Below are 17,359 nucleotides of genomic sequence, written 5' to 3'. Positions count from 1 at the left end.
TTCCTTCCCATTTCATTACCCTGTTGCTTTCGATCTTTATGCAGCTGGGCCTCTCACGCACACCCTTCCTCCCCACGTTAGGGAAGACAGGGGTGGGGAGGGAAATCCCTGAACATTTTTTTTTAAGCTAGCAGGAAAGAACACCTGAGCCCTGTGACCTACGACCTCTTGCTCAATGCGCATGCTCCGCTGGAAGAGCAGCTCATGACCGAGTTGAGACTTGCAAATGAAAGAGACAGAGTCCATCTACTTCAATTGTAACCCTGCCTTCCATCCGGGAACTCCCCCGTTCTGTTCTGTCCCTCACAACAGCCCTGTGAAGGTTATGCTGAACCCATTCATAATCCAAAGCCAAATCCATTAAGTCCTAGTCTAGTGTTTTAAACATTGCACAATGGGACTATAGAATAGATTTCACTCTTTGGCGCTGCAGGGAATTCTACCTGTGAGCTTTCCAATGCAACGGGAGAATTCCCTGCAAGTAGAAATTCAGCACAGCAGGCAATTCTGCCTATGTGGTGCTGACTTTCTATTTCCAAGATTTTTTTTTTTAATTGGAGTACAGCACTCAAATCCCCCCCGGGTCTGGGACTGCATAGCCCCACCCCCACCCACCCCAGTTGGCATCACTCAATGAAGACCAGGCCCAAAATCTACTGCCTAATGAAGGCTTACCACATTGATGGGACCACTTGGAGAGGAGGGCCAAATGCCTTTTGTCAGAAGTGCATCCACAGAAGCTGACTTCTGGACAAGTGAACGGTTCTCAAAAGAGCCACCAACACTAATAAAAGATACGGCTAAAGCATCAGCCAATGAAGCTTCCTCGTATTAAATCAAGACTTTGATCCATCAAGGTCAGTATTCTTTGCTCAGATTGGCAGCAGCTGTCCAGGGTCACAGGCAGAGGTCTTTACCATCACCTCCTGCTGGGTATTTTAAACTGGAGATGCTGGGGATTGAACCTGGGCCCTTCTACATGCCAAGCACATGTCCTACAACTGAGCCATGACCCCTGTAATGATCACCAGCAAAAACCCCGCCTGAACGAACGGCTATTCTGAAAACTGCTCTATTAAATAAGTAAACAAATGAAGTCAGGCACAGTGGCAATAATCTTTTTATCAAGGGTAGGTAACAGTTCTAGAAAAGGGACCAATTCACTGGACCTCTCAGCGAGGTGTGGCTGAAAGACAGAAGTTGAGCTGGGCAACAAAAACACACAACCAAAGTCTATTTTTCAGAGCTCTATAGGCCACCAGCCAATCCTTCCTGCTCGAAGGTGCCTCCTGTTTTGAAAAAGGCAGGACTTTTGCTTACCTGCTAAGAGACACCTACAAGGTAGGACCAAGCACTCATCATTGACAGGAACAGAGTCACACCATCGGACCTCTCCAAGATCTTGGGCAGAGAAAGGTCTTGCCAGCTCTGCTGCCCTAGTCCCTTTGGCTGGAGAGGTCACCATGCTACAAACACCCAATCTTCCGCCTCCCTTGCTAGCGACCCAAATAAATTGTTTAAAGGTGATAAGGAGGGGGCGGGCAGGGAGGCTGCCTTCTCTACAGCGTCGCTCTTCCCTCCGGCAAATATAACAATATTTAACCAGTCAACCAGGTCGGCAAAACAACTAGGTGCGCGCTTTGGCTCAGCCGCCTAGGAGATCACTGAAGCTCGAGGCAGCCAGCAGCACGGAGAGGAGGGGTGGTGCGCCAGCCGGCGGCTGCATGCAAGTGCCTGTGTGTGGCCGCCACCTGATTCACTGCCACGCCTCCTTTCCATGCTGCTCACTGGCCACTTTGGGCTTCCGTGATCGCCGAGGTGTCCAAACCGAGCCGAAGAAGCACACCCCTAAACTGTGGTTTCTAGCTCTGCATTGGAAAAGACCTGAGGATTTGGGGAGAGCCTTCAGTGGGGTCTAATGCCAGTGGGGTCCACCCTCCAAATCAGCCATTTCCTACAGGGGGGGTTGATCTCTGTCTCCTGGATGTCAGTTTTAATTTTGGGCAATCTCCAAGTCCTGCCTCTCGGTCTCACCAAGTATAGAATCGCAGAATCATAGAGTTGGGAAGGGCCAAACAGGCCATTTAGTACAGGGGTAGTTGACCTGTGGTCCTCCAGATGTCCATGGATTACAATTCCCATGAGCCCCTGCCAGCAAATGCTGGCAGGAGCTCATGGGAATTGTAGTCCATGGACATCTGGAGGACCACAGGTTGACTCCCCCTGATCTAGTAGACACCAGGCACTGCAGGAAAGAAGCCAGTAACTCTGTTCCTGATGCCTTCCGTTCTCTTCTGTCCAAGGGAAATAACCTCACACAGAGGATGGTGGAATATGCCCTCTAGGACCCAGAACGCTCCTGGTGCTGGAAGTCAGGTGACCTTCAAGGACCAGTCCTGTGCCACTGCCTGCTATAAAGCTTCCGGATCCATGGCTGCTGACTCAGTTCCAGGCTGTGACAGTTTCCCGCAGGGCCTCCTAGTTATCGGACTCTCCCACCCACCCACTTAAGTCAGAAGTCAACTCAGTCTTAGAATCATAGTTGAAAGGGGCCATAGGGCCAATCTAGTCCAACCCCCTGCTCGGTGCAGGATCAGCCTCCAGGATCCAGGAGAAGGATCTGTCCAGCCGCTGCTTGAAGACTGCCAGTGAGGGGGAACTCCCAACCTCCTGAGGAAGCCCATTCCACGGCTGAACTACCCTGACTGTGAAACATTTTCCCCCTGATATCTAGCTTGTACCATTCTACATATAGTTTAAACCCATCACTTCAGGTCCTCTCTTTCATCAGTGTGTTATATGTGGGTCTTCTTACCAGCGGGTCACACAGACAAACAAGAGAGCAAGTTTGGGGATGTGCCTTAGCTACATTCATGAGCTCAAAATTAACCCTAGTACCTTCCAAAAGCAGATTGGATTCACTACCATTTCACCACCTTCTCAGGTATCTCAACAAGCCACATTTCTGCACTTTTTGCACCAAAATAACTCAAGTGCTCTGCAAGGAGACACAAGCTCTTGGTTCATTTTTATCTGGCTTTACGGCCTGGGAAGCATTCGCACTTCCCCTTCTCACAACAACCCTATAAAGCGGGTTAGACCCAATGTGGGCATGCATGTGTGCACCCAACCGAGAGAGAAATATCCTGTCACTGATGTCGCCCAGCAAGCTTTATTCTTTGCAAGCAATGGGGCAGCACTGTACAAAAAATGAAATTACTTGGATTAATTACTGGGGATTGGGGTCTGCACAACTCAGTCTAGTTCCCTGTGGGTTGGACCCTTTTGTGTAATTGTGTGCCTTTTAACGTGTCGTGTTTGCGCTTAAACTCTGCTACAACTCAACTCTTATCTCACTGCTTCTTGGATGTCCCATCTTGTTGACGGCATTGACTCACCCCACAGAATCCACCCGAAACGTACATAAATAAATAAACGGCAGCGTGGGGATTCAATTCCCCCGGGACCAGTATAAACACGGCATCCAGCCCACGAAAGAAGTCTGTACTCTTTCCAAGGGGGTGGAAAGATGCAAAAGAGCGTAGAATGAGATCGCTGTCCCCTTGCAAAACATTCCATGTGGGCAAAACACACGACATCCAAGTGGGTAGGCGTGTTGGTCTGAAGCAGCAGAACAGTCCAGGGGCACCTTTAAGACCAACAACATTTTATCCAAGGTGTCTAAGCCGGGCTTTCTCATTGAGAAACCCCTGAAATATTCATCAGGCTTCAAGAAACCCCAGGAGGGGCACGATTGGGCAGAATAGGGTTGGGAAGCACTGTGGCCACGCCCACCCAGGGCCCCTCCCCTTCCCACCCCCTCCAGGCCTGCCCTAGGCCATTTTGGGAGGGGGTGGGTGGGTCAACACAACCATATATGGTCAGAGGCTAGGACTGGCGAGGAAGAACATTGCCCCCCCTGAGGTCAGAAGTATTACCCTCCATACCCTTGTTTGGGTAGGGGAGAGTGGCATTTTCCGCCGTGTTGGGTATTTTTATAGTCTTTTAGTGGGGGTTTTAATGGGGGATTTTAAGACTACTGTTACCTGCCACGAGCCTGTAGGGAGTGGCGGGAAATAAATCGAATAATAATAATAATAATAATAATAATAATAATAATAATAATAATAATAATAATCACCTGATAAATGTTTAACACATTTTTTAAAATATATGCAAAATTAATTCACTCCGACTGATTCAGGAAACCCTTCCGTGGCCATTAAGAAACCCCAGGGTTGAGAAAATTTGGCGTAAGCCTACATGGACATGCACACTTCTTCAGTAAAATACAGACATGCCATGCAAATACATACACACAGCCAAATCCAGGGCAGCATTTAACAGGCTTCCTAGATCCATGTGTGCGACCAACGGAACAAATTAGTGGAATCCCTGTAGTCTACAACTCCCATGATGCAGTGCTTTACACAAACACATCCATGACTCATAACAATACCCCAACAACACGGGGTCCAAGCAGAATGCAACAGAAGATATCCTAGAATCATAGAATCATCATAGAATAATAGAGTTGGAAGGGTCCTGGTGGGTCATCTAGTCCAACCCCGTGCACTATGCAGGACACTCACATCCCAATCGCTCATCTAAGGATCAGCCTTAAGCATCCAGGATAAGGATCCGTCCGGCCACTGCTTGAAGACCACCAGTGAAAGGGAGCTCCCCACCCCCTGAGACAGCCCCTTCCACTGCTGAACTAGACTCATAGAATGGTGGAAAGGGAAGGGATCAAACAGGCCATCTAGTCCACCCCCTGCTCAGTGCAGGATCACCCTCAAGCATCCAGGAAAAGGACCTGTCCAGCCGCTGCTTAGAATCATAGAATAATAGAGTTGGAAGGGACAACCTGTGTCATCTAATCCAACCCCCTGCACTGTGCAGGACACTCACATCCCAATCGCTCATCCACTGTCACCTGCCACCCCCTTAAGCATTCACAGAATCAGCCTCTCCGTCAGATGGCTCTCCAGGCTCTGTTCAGAAATCTCCAAAGATGGAGAACCCACCACCTCCCGAGGAAGCCCGTTCCACTGAAAAACCGCTCTGACTGTCAGGAACTTCTTCCAGATGTTGGATCCCATTGGATCTGGTCCGTCCCTCCGGGGTAAGAGAGAACAATTCTGCTCCATCCTCTGTATGGCAGCCTTTTAAATACTTGAAGATGATTATCAGATCCCCTCTCAGTTGTCTCCTCTCCAGGCTAAACGGACCAAGCTCCCCCAGCCTTTCTTCCTACGTCTTGGTCTCCAAACCCCTCACCATCTTTGTTGCCCTTCTCTGGACACGTTCTAGTTTGTCTACATCCCTCTTCAACTGGGGTGCCCAAAACTGAACACAGCACTCCAAGTGAGGCTGAACCAGGGCAGAGTCCAGAGTCCTGATCTGGCTCTGCCAATTGAGCAGCAATCCCACTTGAGGGGAACCCCAAATTTCACTCTAATCATCCATCCCTGAGAGGACCACGGCTCAGTAAATGCTGGCTGGAGCGGACGGACCAAGAAGAGGTGGGAAAATGAGGGCAGTTATCTTTCATCGGGACCCAGTGGCTTTTTCTCTGCTTCTCTTCAGCTTGCTCCAAGTGTCCCTTATCTTCCTAAGCCAAGCCCACACACCCCTGACAACTTCGGCTGGCATGACACAAGTATTCCTGGGGCCAGCTCTGCTGGCCAACTTCACTAAAACTGGCAGGCAAACCACCGTTCTGCCTCCACAGGGGCCGGTTCTAAGCTGAGGAAGGGGGTGAGATACCTGCACAGGGCAGGGGCCATGAAAATCGGGGGAATGGAAAGGGGGGGGAAGGCAAAACAAATGAACCCTGCTTCGGGAAGACAAAAGGATGACGGGGTTGGTGGGTGGTGGTATTCCCCACTCAGGGGGAAAAAGTAAAGGATTCATGGCCACAACTGGGAACATCGCTCTCAACTTAAGAGGAGAACCGGAGGGGGAAAGAGAGGAACATCACTTTGGAATACACTGATATACAAAGTGGAATTCTTGTGCACACAGGCAACACGCCTAAGTCCACACACACACACACACAAGTGTGAACCCCCACTGCTTTCATCAGAAGCATCCCAAGCACAGTTTGTGTGTATGAATTTGCTACTCCCTTAAAAAAAGACAATTTTGCACATTTAAGAGCCTTTAATGTAAGAGAGAATCCCAACTATCCCCTTCCATCTTGCCCATGTTTAGTTGGCAAGTCTATTCTAGCTCCATCAGGGACAACCCCCCCCCCCCAGGAAATAGCCCTCTGAAAACCTTGAAACACTGGAGGAAAAACAGCCCAAGATTCTCTTATTCCAAGGAATCCACCGGCAGATTCTTTTGTCATTCAGAAGAAGCCTTTTTAGACAATAAAACAAAAAACACAGGGGCAAGGACCTGCCCGTAACTCACACCCTCCCCTCCTGCCGTTTCTGAGGCTTCATAACAAGAGGACCGTAGCAATTACGAATCCCCCTTGGTCCTGCCACGGGCGAACAAACAAGTTGAGCCAATTGTTGCCTCCCACTGAACATGCGCTCTAAAGTTCTCCCCCCTCTCCAGCCTCCCAAGAATTGGGGGGGTTGGGAGGGCTGGAGACACCAACCGCCTCCCTTTCCCCCCAGAGGCACCTCCCCGGCTGCCCCTGCCCTCCCCTCCCCCCCATGCACAAACCCCCCTTTCCGCTCACCATGCTGAAGTCAAGGAGGTCGCTCAGTTCCTTGTCTGTCCCCGCTGCAGCCATCCTCTGCTGCTGGTTCATATTCCCACCAATTCAGCAGACTCGGTCCTTTAAAAAGTCATAAATAAGACGGGGAGGGGGAAAGAGGACAGAACGAGGAAAGAGACAGGGAGAAAGGTTTTATTAAAACAGAGGAAGGAAGCCACCAATAATAAACAATGGTAGATATTTGCAAGGCCCCTTCCCTGAAATATAAACCCAGCTCTGGCCAAAACAACCCCTCCCCACAGGACGGCAGCAAGGGCCTTTTTTTAACACCCACACGCCTGTGCCAGTTTTTTGGACTTCGGAGCCAGCTTGCTGCAGCCAAACAGAGGAAATGGCCCAGAATTAAACTCCAAGCTCATTTTACCTAAAAATCCTAGAAGGCAGCTTTTGCTCGGTTTTTTCCCCCCCTCTGGGTCTCCTGTTGCTTGGGACATCAGAGTTTGACAGTCTGGAAACAACTTGCTCTTGTAAATCTACTGTTCCTATACCCTGCTGCTCACCACCCTCTGTTCCAAACTCCCCCCCCCCCCGCAAAAAAAAAAAAAAGGAATTTCACATGCTGCATTAAAAATACTACTCCATAGGAATCTGCTGTCATCTTCTGAGATGGGGAACGGAGAAACGGCCAAACAACACGACCGGGGGTGGGGAGGGGGATTCTTTCCTGAACACTTGGTGAACAGGAACGCCATTAATGGATAAGGGTGCCCCTCCCACCCCCTTCTAAGTCTTGCAAACCAGTTGGTGGAAGTTTAATTCACGGTCATGTCTGTCTTCCCACACCACATGTGGCCGGAGGTAACAAACCGATAAAGCTTCCCTGCAGGGGTTTGGGGGGTGGCCATGAGGGCCTGTGGTAGAACTACCTGCTACCCTCCACAAACACCTAGGACAGGCTTAATCAAACTGCAGCCCTCCAGATGTCCATGGACTGCAATTCCCATGAGCCCCTGCCAGCATTGCCGCAGTTTGACTACCCCTGTCCTAGGAGAAACTGAGGACCTGTAAGCTTGGCTGTTTGCATGCCCTTCTGACTACCCAGGCTCCCCTCTCAATCGCAGCCAAGTCAGAAAATGTATAATTTAGGAACATACAAAGCTGCTGCATGTCTGAGCCTTGTGCAGCGTTTTTTGGTACCACCTTCTCTGACCAGGAGCTGTTCTCCACGGATTCGTGGCAGAGAACAATCCTTCCCAGCACCTGAACCTTTTGACTGGAGATACCGGGGACTGAACCTGCGACCTTCGGCATACAAAGCAGGTCCTCTGCCACTAAGCCGCAACCCCCGTAGCACGCTCCCTACCCACCCCAGAATACCGCCATCGGTCTGCCAGATGTCGTTGGGCCTGGGGTTGGAGGAGAAAGCTTTTCCCCGCCACTCCTCTGAATGAAACTGGCGGTCGGCCTCTTCTAACGTTCTATAAGTTACCAAATACCATTTTGTTCCCCGCATAAAAAAAACATGAAGGCATTTTGAGCATTTTCCCCAACCCCAGCCGGTTCTAGATTTGTGGCCATGAGGCTGCCAATGGTAGGCATTAGTGGACCTCGTCCAGCTCAAGGGGGAAACTTTTTTAAGGCGGTGACTCAAGGGGACTGACTTCCGTGCAAACAAGCTTAGGATCAGGGGCCCTGTTGTGCATGGGGGAGCACAGAGCGCAATCCCCGGCTGCAACCCGTGCCGAATTGCCCAGCTTTGGATCATGTCCAGTGTGGAATTTGGAACTCCGGTCCCCTACAGTGTGTCCCAGTCTGTGAGACGAACTTGAGAAACCTCTCAGACCCTTAAAACAGGGATACCCTTTAAGACCAACAAAGATTTATTCAGGGCGTGAGCTTTCGAGTGCTTGCACTCGAAAGCTCACGTCCTGAATAAATCTTTGTTGGTCTTAAAGGTGCTACCGGACTCTGATTTTATTGTGCTACTTCAGGCCAACACTGCGACCCATTTGAATCTATTAAAACAGTGGTGTAATTCAGGGCATTTATTTGATCTTATGTTTTATTTTGTTAATCGGAACATCGATGTCCCACCTGTCCAAGGGCTTTAGGCAGCATCCCAGAGCCCACGCTCCCTTTCCTGGTCATGTCACAGGTGAGCGCTTCTGCTACAGGGGTTGTCGGCCGGGTATCATTACTGGGCTTATATATGCCTCTATTCTTTGTGGACAGAGCCCCCCAAAACATTTGAACCTGCCAGCAGGGGCTCATGGGAATTGTAGTCCATGGACATCTGGAGGGCCGCAGTTCGACTACCCCTGCTCCAGAAGAACTGGCTGACTACTGTATAAGGCAGGATGCTGGACTAGAGGGACCACTGGTCTGACCCAGCAGGGCTCTTCTGATGCTCTTATGGCAACATAGAGGCCTGTGTTGTTTTTTTAAAGCAGGCAAAATCACAAAGGAAAGACTTCTCAAGTTTTAAATATTAGAAGAGATGGCTTTTAATTTCTTTCATTAGCTTTCAAAACCTAGTTGATTAATTTAATTAATGTTTTAATGTTTGTTTGCTAAAATGGTATCGGAATGTTGGATGCTTTGTTACCCACCTGAGCTTGCCAGAGAAGGGTGGGCTACAAGCGGAAAGGCTATCACTATTTATTACCTAAATGGAGCCTCCATACTCAAATGCAGGCTATCTGCAAATAAGGCATGAACACTAGGCACTCTTTGATAACAGCCTCCCAAGCGTTGTGAGCAGGGATGGGGAGGGGGTGATGCTGGATTTGGGTTTCGAGAAGTAGCAGCCTGCCCCACACAACTTCCCAGCATGGCTACTTTTTGAAAATGTTGATTTCCAAAATGGCTAAAGTTATCCACCGAGACCTGGACCTAGTCTGCACACAATAGATAATGCACTTTCAATGCACTTTCGAAGTAGATTTTCCTGTTCTGCACAGGGCAATCCAGCTGTCAAAGTACACTGAAAGTGCATTATCCTGTGTGTGCAGACTAGGCCCTGGTTGACCCAGGCTAGCCCCACCTGGTCAGAGCTCAGATCCTAAGAAGGGTCTGCCCTTATGGGAGACCACCAGTGAAATCCAGGCTCATGATGCCAAGGCAAGCAAAAGCAACTGGGGGGGGCCATAATTGGCTGCAAAATGGTGCACAGTGCTTTCCTCAACCACCAAAGCCATCCATATGGACTCTTCTGCATTCCGAACTGGGCCTGCATATCCTGGATACTCTAATCCAGGGGTGGCCAAACTGTGGCGCTCCAGATGTCAGTGGACTACAATTCCCATGAGCCCCCGCCAGCATGGGAATTGCAGTCCACGAACCTCTGGAGAGCCACAGTTTGGCTACCCCTGCCCCTTGTCTGGGGGTGAGTTGCGGGCACAAGGCCTCTGTACGTGCTCAGAAGCACAGCCGATCCTGTGACACACCACAGAGATCTTTATCACTACGCCCCACCTCTGACTTCAAACAGCCCTTGAGCTGGCCTCCAGAATTTGAGCTGGCCTCAGTGGCTCAGTGGCACTTGCCACGCAGAAGTTCCCGGGTTTAATCCCCAATATCTCCCGTGGAAAGGACCAGGTTGGAGGGGATGTCAAAGACTTTGAGTGAGACCCTGGGCAGCCATCGCCCCTCTGAGGAGACAGTACGGGCCTTAAGGGACCCATGGTCTGAGGCAAGGCAGCTTCAACGATGGCCATTGGACGGCTGATTTTCACTATTTGTCTTATTTAGGCATCTCTGCAAGCAGCAGGTCCACATTAAGGAGCTGTTACACAGGAATTATCTGTGAATGGCCATACTGCAACATTCTTAGTCACCCAATCTGTCCTTCTTTTCTGTGTAATTTGTACGATTTTATTGGGGGGGGGGGAGGCTCATGACTGTGGTAGGGGAAGCAGTGTGTCTTCAGGATAAAGGCACCAGCCTCTAAAATTGGTCCAATTGATCTTATTGTGACACGGGAGAAGTGGGGACCGTACTCCCCCCCTCCCTCATGCTATCTTCCTTGACCGTTCTCAGTATAATATCCTCAGCTACTAGGGAGGGGGGGGGGTTGTTGCCATTTCCAGCCTGCCCCATCTTGGGGGGGGGGGCGGGTCAAGAAGAGGGCACGCTGCATTATTAAAATGGAGTCATGTCCCAGCTCTTATGAAAATACCCAGGGCTTAGCAGAACGACATTTGCCTGTCCCCTCCCCCCAGTCCCCACCTTGCATGAATTACGCTGAAAGAACCAGGAGGGGGGAAAGAGAGAGAGAGAGAAAGAAAAAGGAATCCCTCAGAATTTGACAAGTATATTTCAATTTAGGAAAAAATTAAAAAACCGACACTTGTAACGAATGATGCCAAACGGAACTTGGGCAAAAGGGGCTTCTCCATGTACTGGTAATAAAGCAAAACATTTTCACTTAGAGGGCCCAGGCTAGCTGGACCCCATCACATCTCCGATGGGAGAGCACAGAAGGACCCAGGGGTGGAGGCAGGCAAAAGCATACCTCCGCAGAATTCCTCTGGCCGTGGCAACGCTACGGCATGGGCTCATGGGAATTGTAGTCCGTGGACTTCTGGAGAGCCACACTCTGGCCGCCCCTGCCCTATGGGGTTGCCATGAGTCAGTGGCAGCTTCGCGGCATCACCCACAAAAATAAGGCCACATATTTTCACCCACTGACTCGGCTAAAGGGTTGGGACTTGTAAGGAGGGCCCCTTTACGTAATTGCTGTCCCGCTGGATACCTCGTGTTAATATTTGTGCTATGCTCCTGTTATTTCCTGGTGGTTCCAAACTTCTAATATCTAAACCCAGGGGTAGTCAACCTGCGGCCCTCCAGATGTCCATGGACTACAATTCTCATGAGCCCCTGCCAGCGAACGCTGGCAGGGGCTTATGGGAATTGTAATCCATGGACATCTGGAGGGCCGCAGTTTGACTACCCCTATCTTAACCGATTGAGGGCTGAAAAGCCCATTTGGGGGACTACACAGATTCACCAGGGCCAGCCTGCCTCGAACGCGTGGACGACCAATGTATATAACATATATACATTGAGACTGCTCCTCAAGTGACGGCAGCAAAGGATGCTTAAGGCAGAAAGCGCAAGGGCCACACAAAGGAACTCAGGGAGGGGTCGTCCCGTCCCCCCCAGGCCAGGAGTTTAAAGTTGCAGAGTTAGAGTCAACTGGTTTCCCCACCCCAAGAAGCACCTTGTGGGACAATCTCAAAGAACACAATTTCCCCCTCTGCCACAATGCAAGTAAGTTTTGGGATGGCAGATTCTCCCTTCTGACAGAGACTGCCCCCCCCCCCCCGCACTTCAACCTGATCCCTTCCTGCAGAGAAAGAGGCTCTTCCTACAGGACAAAGGCTCCCCCCCAGCCCACCCTCCGTCTCCCTCCTCTCCCCGCCTCCTTTTCCTCCACCCGTCCTCCTTCCACTCCCCACCCCCCCAAATCCAGATTGATGGAGAGGGGAGCAAGAAATGCAACACGTTTAAAAACTTTGCCCACAAAGCTAAGTTGGAAGGGAGAGGGGGGGGGTTGTTTTCAGGGTTGCGCAATAGCCAAAAAAAAAAAAGTTTGCAATCTTCACACGCACACACACACAAAGGGCCCCAGGCAGATGCTTAACTCACAGGTCATGCATAGTAAAGAGCATATTATGCACCCACCCCCCTCCCTGGTCCATAATTCTCTTTAAATTCAGTGTTGCTAAGAGGCAAACACACCTCCTGGACACAAATGCTCTCAGGCACCATCCCAGAACCCCCCCTCCCCCCCACCACGCACACCCTTGGCCTTCATTACTCTACAGTACTTCAAGAAAATGCACACAGAGAATTTTTTCAGGCAGGGGTGCACATGTGAATGCACTTGGTCCCTATGGGCAGCACCAGAGCGCTGCTTATCTTCCTGGGCCTGCCAGCACACTGAAGACGAGGGCACACGCTACACAACCTGTGCATTCATTCCATGTCCCGTAGCTCATTTCACAATTGTGTGAATGGGGACCTCAAGATACACCGGGGTTAGAGAGAGGCCTGGGCAAAGGGGTATGGGCACCCATGGGGAACTATTCGCCACGAGAATTTCGCATCACTGGAGTGTTATCCTGTGGCCCAAGGAAGACACCCCCACCACAAATGCCACATAACACCCTGTGAGCTTTTTTGCACTGTGGGTTTAATATGACAGCGGGCATAAGGATGGCACACGCCTCCACAATGCATGGCCACTCCAGAGAGCTGCACCCATGGCCCAGAGCATTTCCAGACGGCCTGCACCATCATGTGCAAGGCTTCCAAAACAAGCAAGTCACAAGCCCCGGTTTTTGCTGCTGTTGTTTGGACCACAGGCACAGAACCACCAAAATTATGAAGGCGCCCAGGGAGGTGAGATTCAGTTACACTTGCCCTCAGCTCCCAAAACTCTCCCCTCAGCTAAGAGGAAGGGTCCTGAAAGACACCCATGGGTGCCCATGAGGAGGTGCGTGGATGCCTCTTTGGGGGGGGGGGGGGGTATCCATGCCACAAAGGTTTTCCAAGATCTCTATTCCTTTAAGAGCTTCCTCTGCTGGTAACTTTTTAAAAAACCAAGCAGTTTGTTTAACTTCTTTTGAGCCCTGTGTTCATGGGACGAGGAGCAGAAATTATGGAATCTAGGAAGCGGAAATGAAGATCTGGGATCAAAAGGGGAGATTAGGAATACATCAGAGTCCCCAGACACACACCTCCTCCCCACGCTGAGGGGTGGGGGGGGGGGAGAAAACGTTTTAAAAATTCTTGTCTGCAATGGGATGGATACAGACCCAGCTAATAACCTCAGCTCTATCCCTGCACACTGGAATAATAATCTTTTTCCTTTTTAAAGTTTGTAACCATTCTGAAGTGAACTTGCCAGAGTAAGGGAGAGGAGAATCCAAGCCACCATTAAAAAAAAAAACTTGGAATTTCACACCCCCATTCCAAGTGCAAAGAACCCCCCCCCCCTCACACACACACACACACACACACACACACGACGTGGCCTCCTTCCCAAATACAATAAACTCCACGAGGCAGAAAAGTGGGGGGGGGGTTTGAGAATGGGGAGGGGGGATCTTCTCCCTTGCTGGGCCCTCCCCCTCCCCAAAACTGAACTTTGCAACAGTTCTAGACGGAGCTGTAAGAAAGTCTTTCTGAATCCCCCACTAATAAACAGAAAGGGGGAGCAAGGGGGAAGCTCCCCTCCCACCCCACGAAGTTTAATACGACTTCCGGGGGGGAGAAAAGGAGAAAGAAAGGGGAAAGGTCGACAATGGACCGGGATGCAGGAAACCCCCCCCCCCTTCTAAAACACTTGAAAAATATGGAGAATAAGCTTTGAGACGGGAGGGGGGAAGGAAAGAGTAGCTAGAAATCGGTCCGTGCAGGGGAGGAAAAGATCTCCCCCCCAAAAAAAATTAGTTCCGTGAAGGGAGGAGTTTTTCAAAAAATAGATCCCCCCCCGAATTAGAAAGTGGGAGCCCCTCCCCTATAACGACTTACCTGCTCCGCGTTGTTGATGGAGGGGGGAGCGTATCTGACGAAGCCGAAACCTGCAGCTGGAAAGATCCGGGGCGCAGCCGGGGGGAGCCCGCAGCGCCCCGGTTCCCCCTTCCTGCCTTTCCTATTGTTCTCCCGGCGGCGGCGGCTGAGGCGGCGGCGGCGGCTTTCCAACGTAGCGGACGGAAATGGCTACAAATGTAGCGAGGGAAGAAGCGGGCGGGCGAGAATCAAAGGCTCCCCCAACGTTCGATCCGGCCCCCCGATCAAAGGCTCCTCAACGTTCCATCCGCTCTGAAAGTAAAAGTCCTTCCCTGCGCTGGGCCTCCAGTTAGCGCCGACTTCGGCGGCTCATAATGTCTTTTTTTTTTTTTTTTGGCCCTTCCCACCCCCCGGCTCCCCTCGGACGGGAGCGCCCGCTCGCTCGCTCGCTGCGACTCCTTCTAAAGCTGGGGCAGCCGGAGAGAGAGGCGGACGAGGGCCCCCTTCTCCACCTCCTCGTCGCTTCCACACATACACATAACACACACACGGATCGCAGCCTCGCTTCGCCCCCTCCGTCGCCTCCTCCTCCTCCCTCCTCTTCTCCACCTCCTTCCCTAACCCCCCCCCCGCCGTATCCTTCCGCCGTAGCAGCCTCCAGAAGGGCAGCTGCACAAGCAAAAAAAAAAAAAGAGGGGGGGAGGTGAAAGGAAGAGTAGGTCTGCCCACGAGGCTTCGCTCTCCCCTCGCCTCCAAAAAAAATACTTGGGAAGGGAGGGGTCCGACGGGCTGCCTTCAATGCCCACGATCTGTGCAGCAAGAGCACAAGCAGTGCCCGCCGGCAGCTCCTCGGGAATATTGGAGACGGGATCGGGGAAGAGAAAGGGGCGAGCGCAGGGAGTTCATGCTCCCCCCCCCGGGAGAATTTCAAGTGAACCCCCCCCCCCGCGCTCTTCAGACACGCTCTCCAGCATGCCTCGGGTCCAAAAGGAATTCGAATCTGGAATCCTGCCCCCTCCCCTCCCCATGCTCCGAAATTCAACAGGTCTTTCTGACCCCCCTCCCCCCAAGGTTTTCAGCGTTCCGGTAACCGACCCGCAAAAGAGCCCACAAATACACAGGCGTCCCCACGGGGAGGTTCAACCCCAACTGCTGCATGCCCAGCAAAGTCCACATCCCATAATTCCCCAGAAGCCCAAAGCGACCCCCTGAAGGTGAATAAGAAAACCCCAGAACTTTGTCCCCAGCAAAAGCCGAGGCAGGTGGCCTTCCTTTCCCCCCAAAAGAACCCGACTCGCTAGCTGGGCCTATGGGCCCGCTGCAGCTCGGCCATTCCGCAGATCCTACATCTTTGGGGTCCTGGGGATGGGGGCACGGTCGGCGTACATGGCTCCGCCTCTCCCCCCGACCATGCCACCCTGCCGACCATTACTGGGCTTTGTAGAGCCCCATAGCGCAGAAACCCCAGGGAGGGCTGGAATGGGTGCTTGTGGACACTCCGCCGTCCCCCCTTCCCCAAGAGCAGCATGCACAAATGCTTGGCCCCATGTGCATGCATATGCATGTGTGTGTGGCCGGCGACTTGTGGCGACCCCACAGGCTTTCCAAGGCAAGAGATGAAGCCAGGGGTCTGCAGTGTCTTCCTTGGTAGTCCCCCCTCCAGGTTGGGGCCCAGCTCGGCCTGTGAGAGCTGAGAGACTGGACTATGCTATCCCAAAACTCATCCCCCCCACACCCTCTAGAGTTGCCAACCTCCAGTCTTCTGGAATTACGACAGAGGCTGGTTCACCGGGAGACAAGGGCCCCTTGGGAAGGGGGCCCAAGGATGGTCCTCCCCTCCTCAAACCCTGACCTCCTCAGGGATTTCCCAACCGGGAGTTGGGAACCCTACCCCCACCCCGTGCATCAGCCCCCATAGCCGCCCACACCGGAAGGATCAACGATTCTCAAAGCAAAGAAGGCCCTCAAGCCAGTTCGCCTTGCCCATGAGAGTCGCAGGTCCCAAACTTAGATGCAAACGGGTCGCCGTGGTCTGAAGCAGCGCAATGAAATCAGAGTCCAGTAGGGGTCCCAAACTTGCCTTCTCTAGCACCCGTTGGACGGAAGACCCACAAAATTGCACCCTACTGCACATGGGTGGCTCTGGGATGCAGGTGGGTGGGGGGCGCATGGTGCCTGAAAGAGCCGCCTCGAGGGAGCCTGCGTCCCAACGCTGTGCGACTGTGGCCCTGGGACCCCCCCAAATTTTCCCCAGCCCCCCCCTCCAAACGCAGAACACCCTGCAGGATCACGCCAAGAGGCCGGCCACATCTCCCGCCCCCCCCCCCAAGGAGGGAGGAGGGAGACACCACGTTCTCCTGTCGTTTAGTTCGACTGGCATTTGCTCCCCGGAGCCAGATTGCTGCCCCTGAAGACACAGGGTAGATTGCTTCTACACATGGAGGCTTTACAGGGAGTGATACGCCTCTATGGAGTCGCAGGGTCCATTTTTAATTTTCCTAATTCTCATTTTGCAGCAGTGATATTTTTATCCTTTTTTTTTTTTTAAGACACGGAGTGACCTCCGGATGTTTGATTGGCACTTGCCCCCTAAAGACGGCTAAGTTCGCAAAGAGTGCAGAATAAATGTTTCGCACCTTATTCGCTTAGCTGGAAGGAATCTCGAGGGCTGTTCAATGCAAACTCCCCCCCCCCCCAACACCCCCGGGCTTTAATTTAAAACCAAACTCACAACCCCTTCCCCCCCTAGGGCGAGAGGAGGCCCGACGGCTTTTTAAAAGGGTATGTGGGCGTGGCCTCGCCGAAGTGTGCGGGGCCTGGGAGGAGCTCCGCGAAGGGGCTGGAATACGAGGCACTATGTTTCCTGGCGGAGGGACACTCTTCAGGTCGACGGAGAGGAAACGACAGCAGCAGCGTGACGAAATGGGAGCACAGAAGAGATGGAATGATAAGGCCGCGGGGCAGCATCCAACGAGAGGGCGCGGCGGCCTGGAGTAGCAAGCGAGCGGGCCAATGGGAGCCGTCCCTTTTCCCCCCGTCGCCCCTCCCTTCTGACTGTCTGCCTAACCCTGCGAGGCCTTCTTCGCCCACTGAGCAAAAGGGGGAGGCCCCGCAAGCAGCTGCCGTTGCTGTTTGGTTTGTCGTCTCCCGCCCGCGTGGTTATTG

At 52.0% G+C, this 17,359-nt stretch overlaps 1 protein-coding gene across 14 annotated transcripts in view; it reads right to left on the bottom strand.

Moving 5' to 3' along the window:
- TCF3 (transcription factor 3) overlaps nucleotides 1-14,792 on the bottom strand; it is a 112,220-nt gene extending 97,428 nt beyond the window's left edge. For 5 of the 14 annotated variants that reach the window (XM_077331748.1, XM_077331750.1, XM_077331751.1 and 2 more), the window contains exons 1-2: nucleotides 14,216-14,792; nucleotides 6,698-6,796 (exon numbers count right to left, since the gene is read on the bottom strand). In XM_077331748.1, coding sequence (XP_077187863.1) covers nucleotides 6,698-6,769 — 72 coding nt within the window. In that variant the 5' untranslated portion in view covers nucleotides 6,770-6,796; nucleotides 14,216-14,792. The remainder of the gene's footprint in view (nucleotides 1-6,697; nucleotides 6,797-14,215) is intronic. The other 9 variants (XM_077331744.1, XM_077331749.1, XM_077331746.1 and 6 more) reach the window with 3 other exon arrangements.
- Between the last annotated feature and the right edge of the window lie 2,567 nt (nucleotides 14,793-17,359).

Source organism: Paroedura picta, chromosome 4, assembly GCF_049243985.1.
Source record: "Paroedura picta isolate Pp20150507F chromosome 4, Ppicta_v3.0, whole genome shotgun sequence".
Classification (NCBI taxonomy): domain Eukaryota; kingdom Metazoa; phylum Chordata; class Lepidosauria; order Squamata; family Gekkonidae; genus Paroedura; species Paroedura picta.
This window is presented reverse-complemented; position numbering and strand designations above follow the sequence as displayed.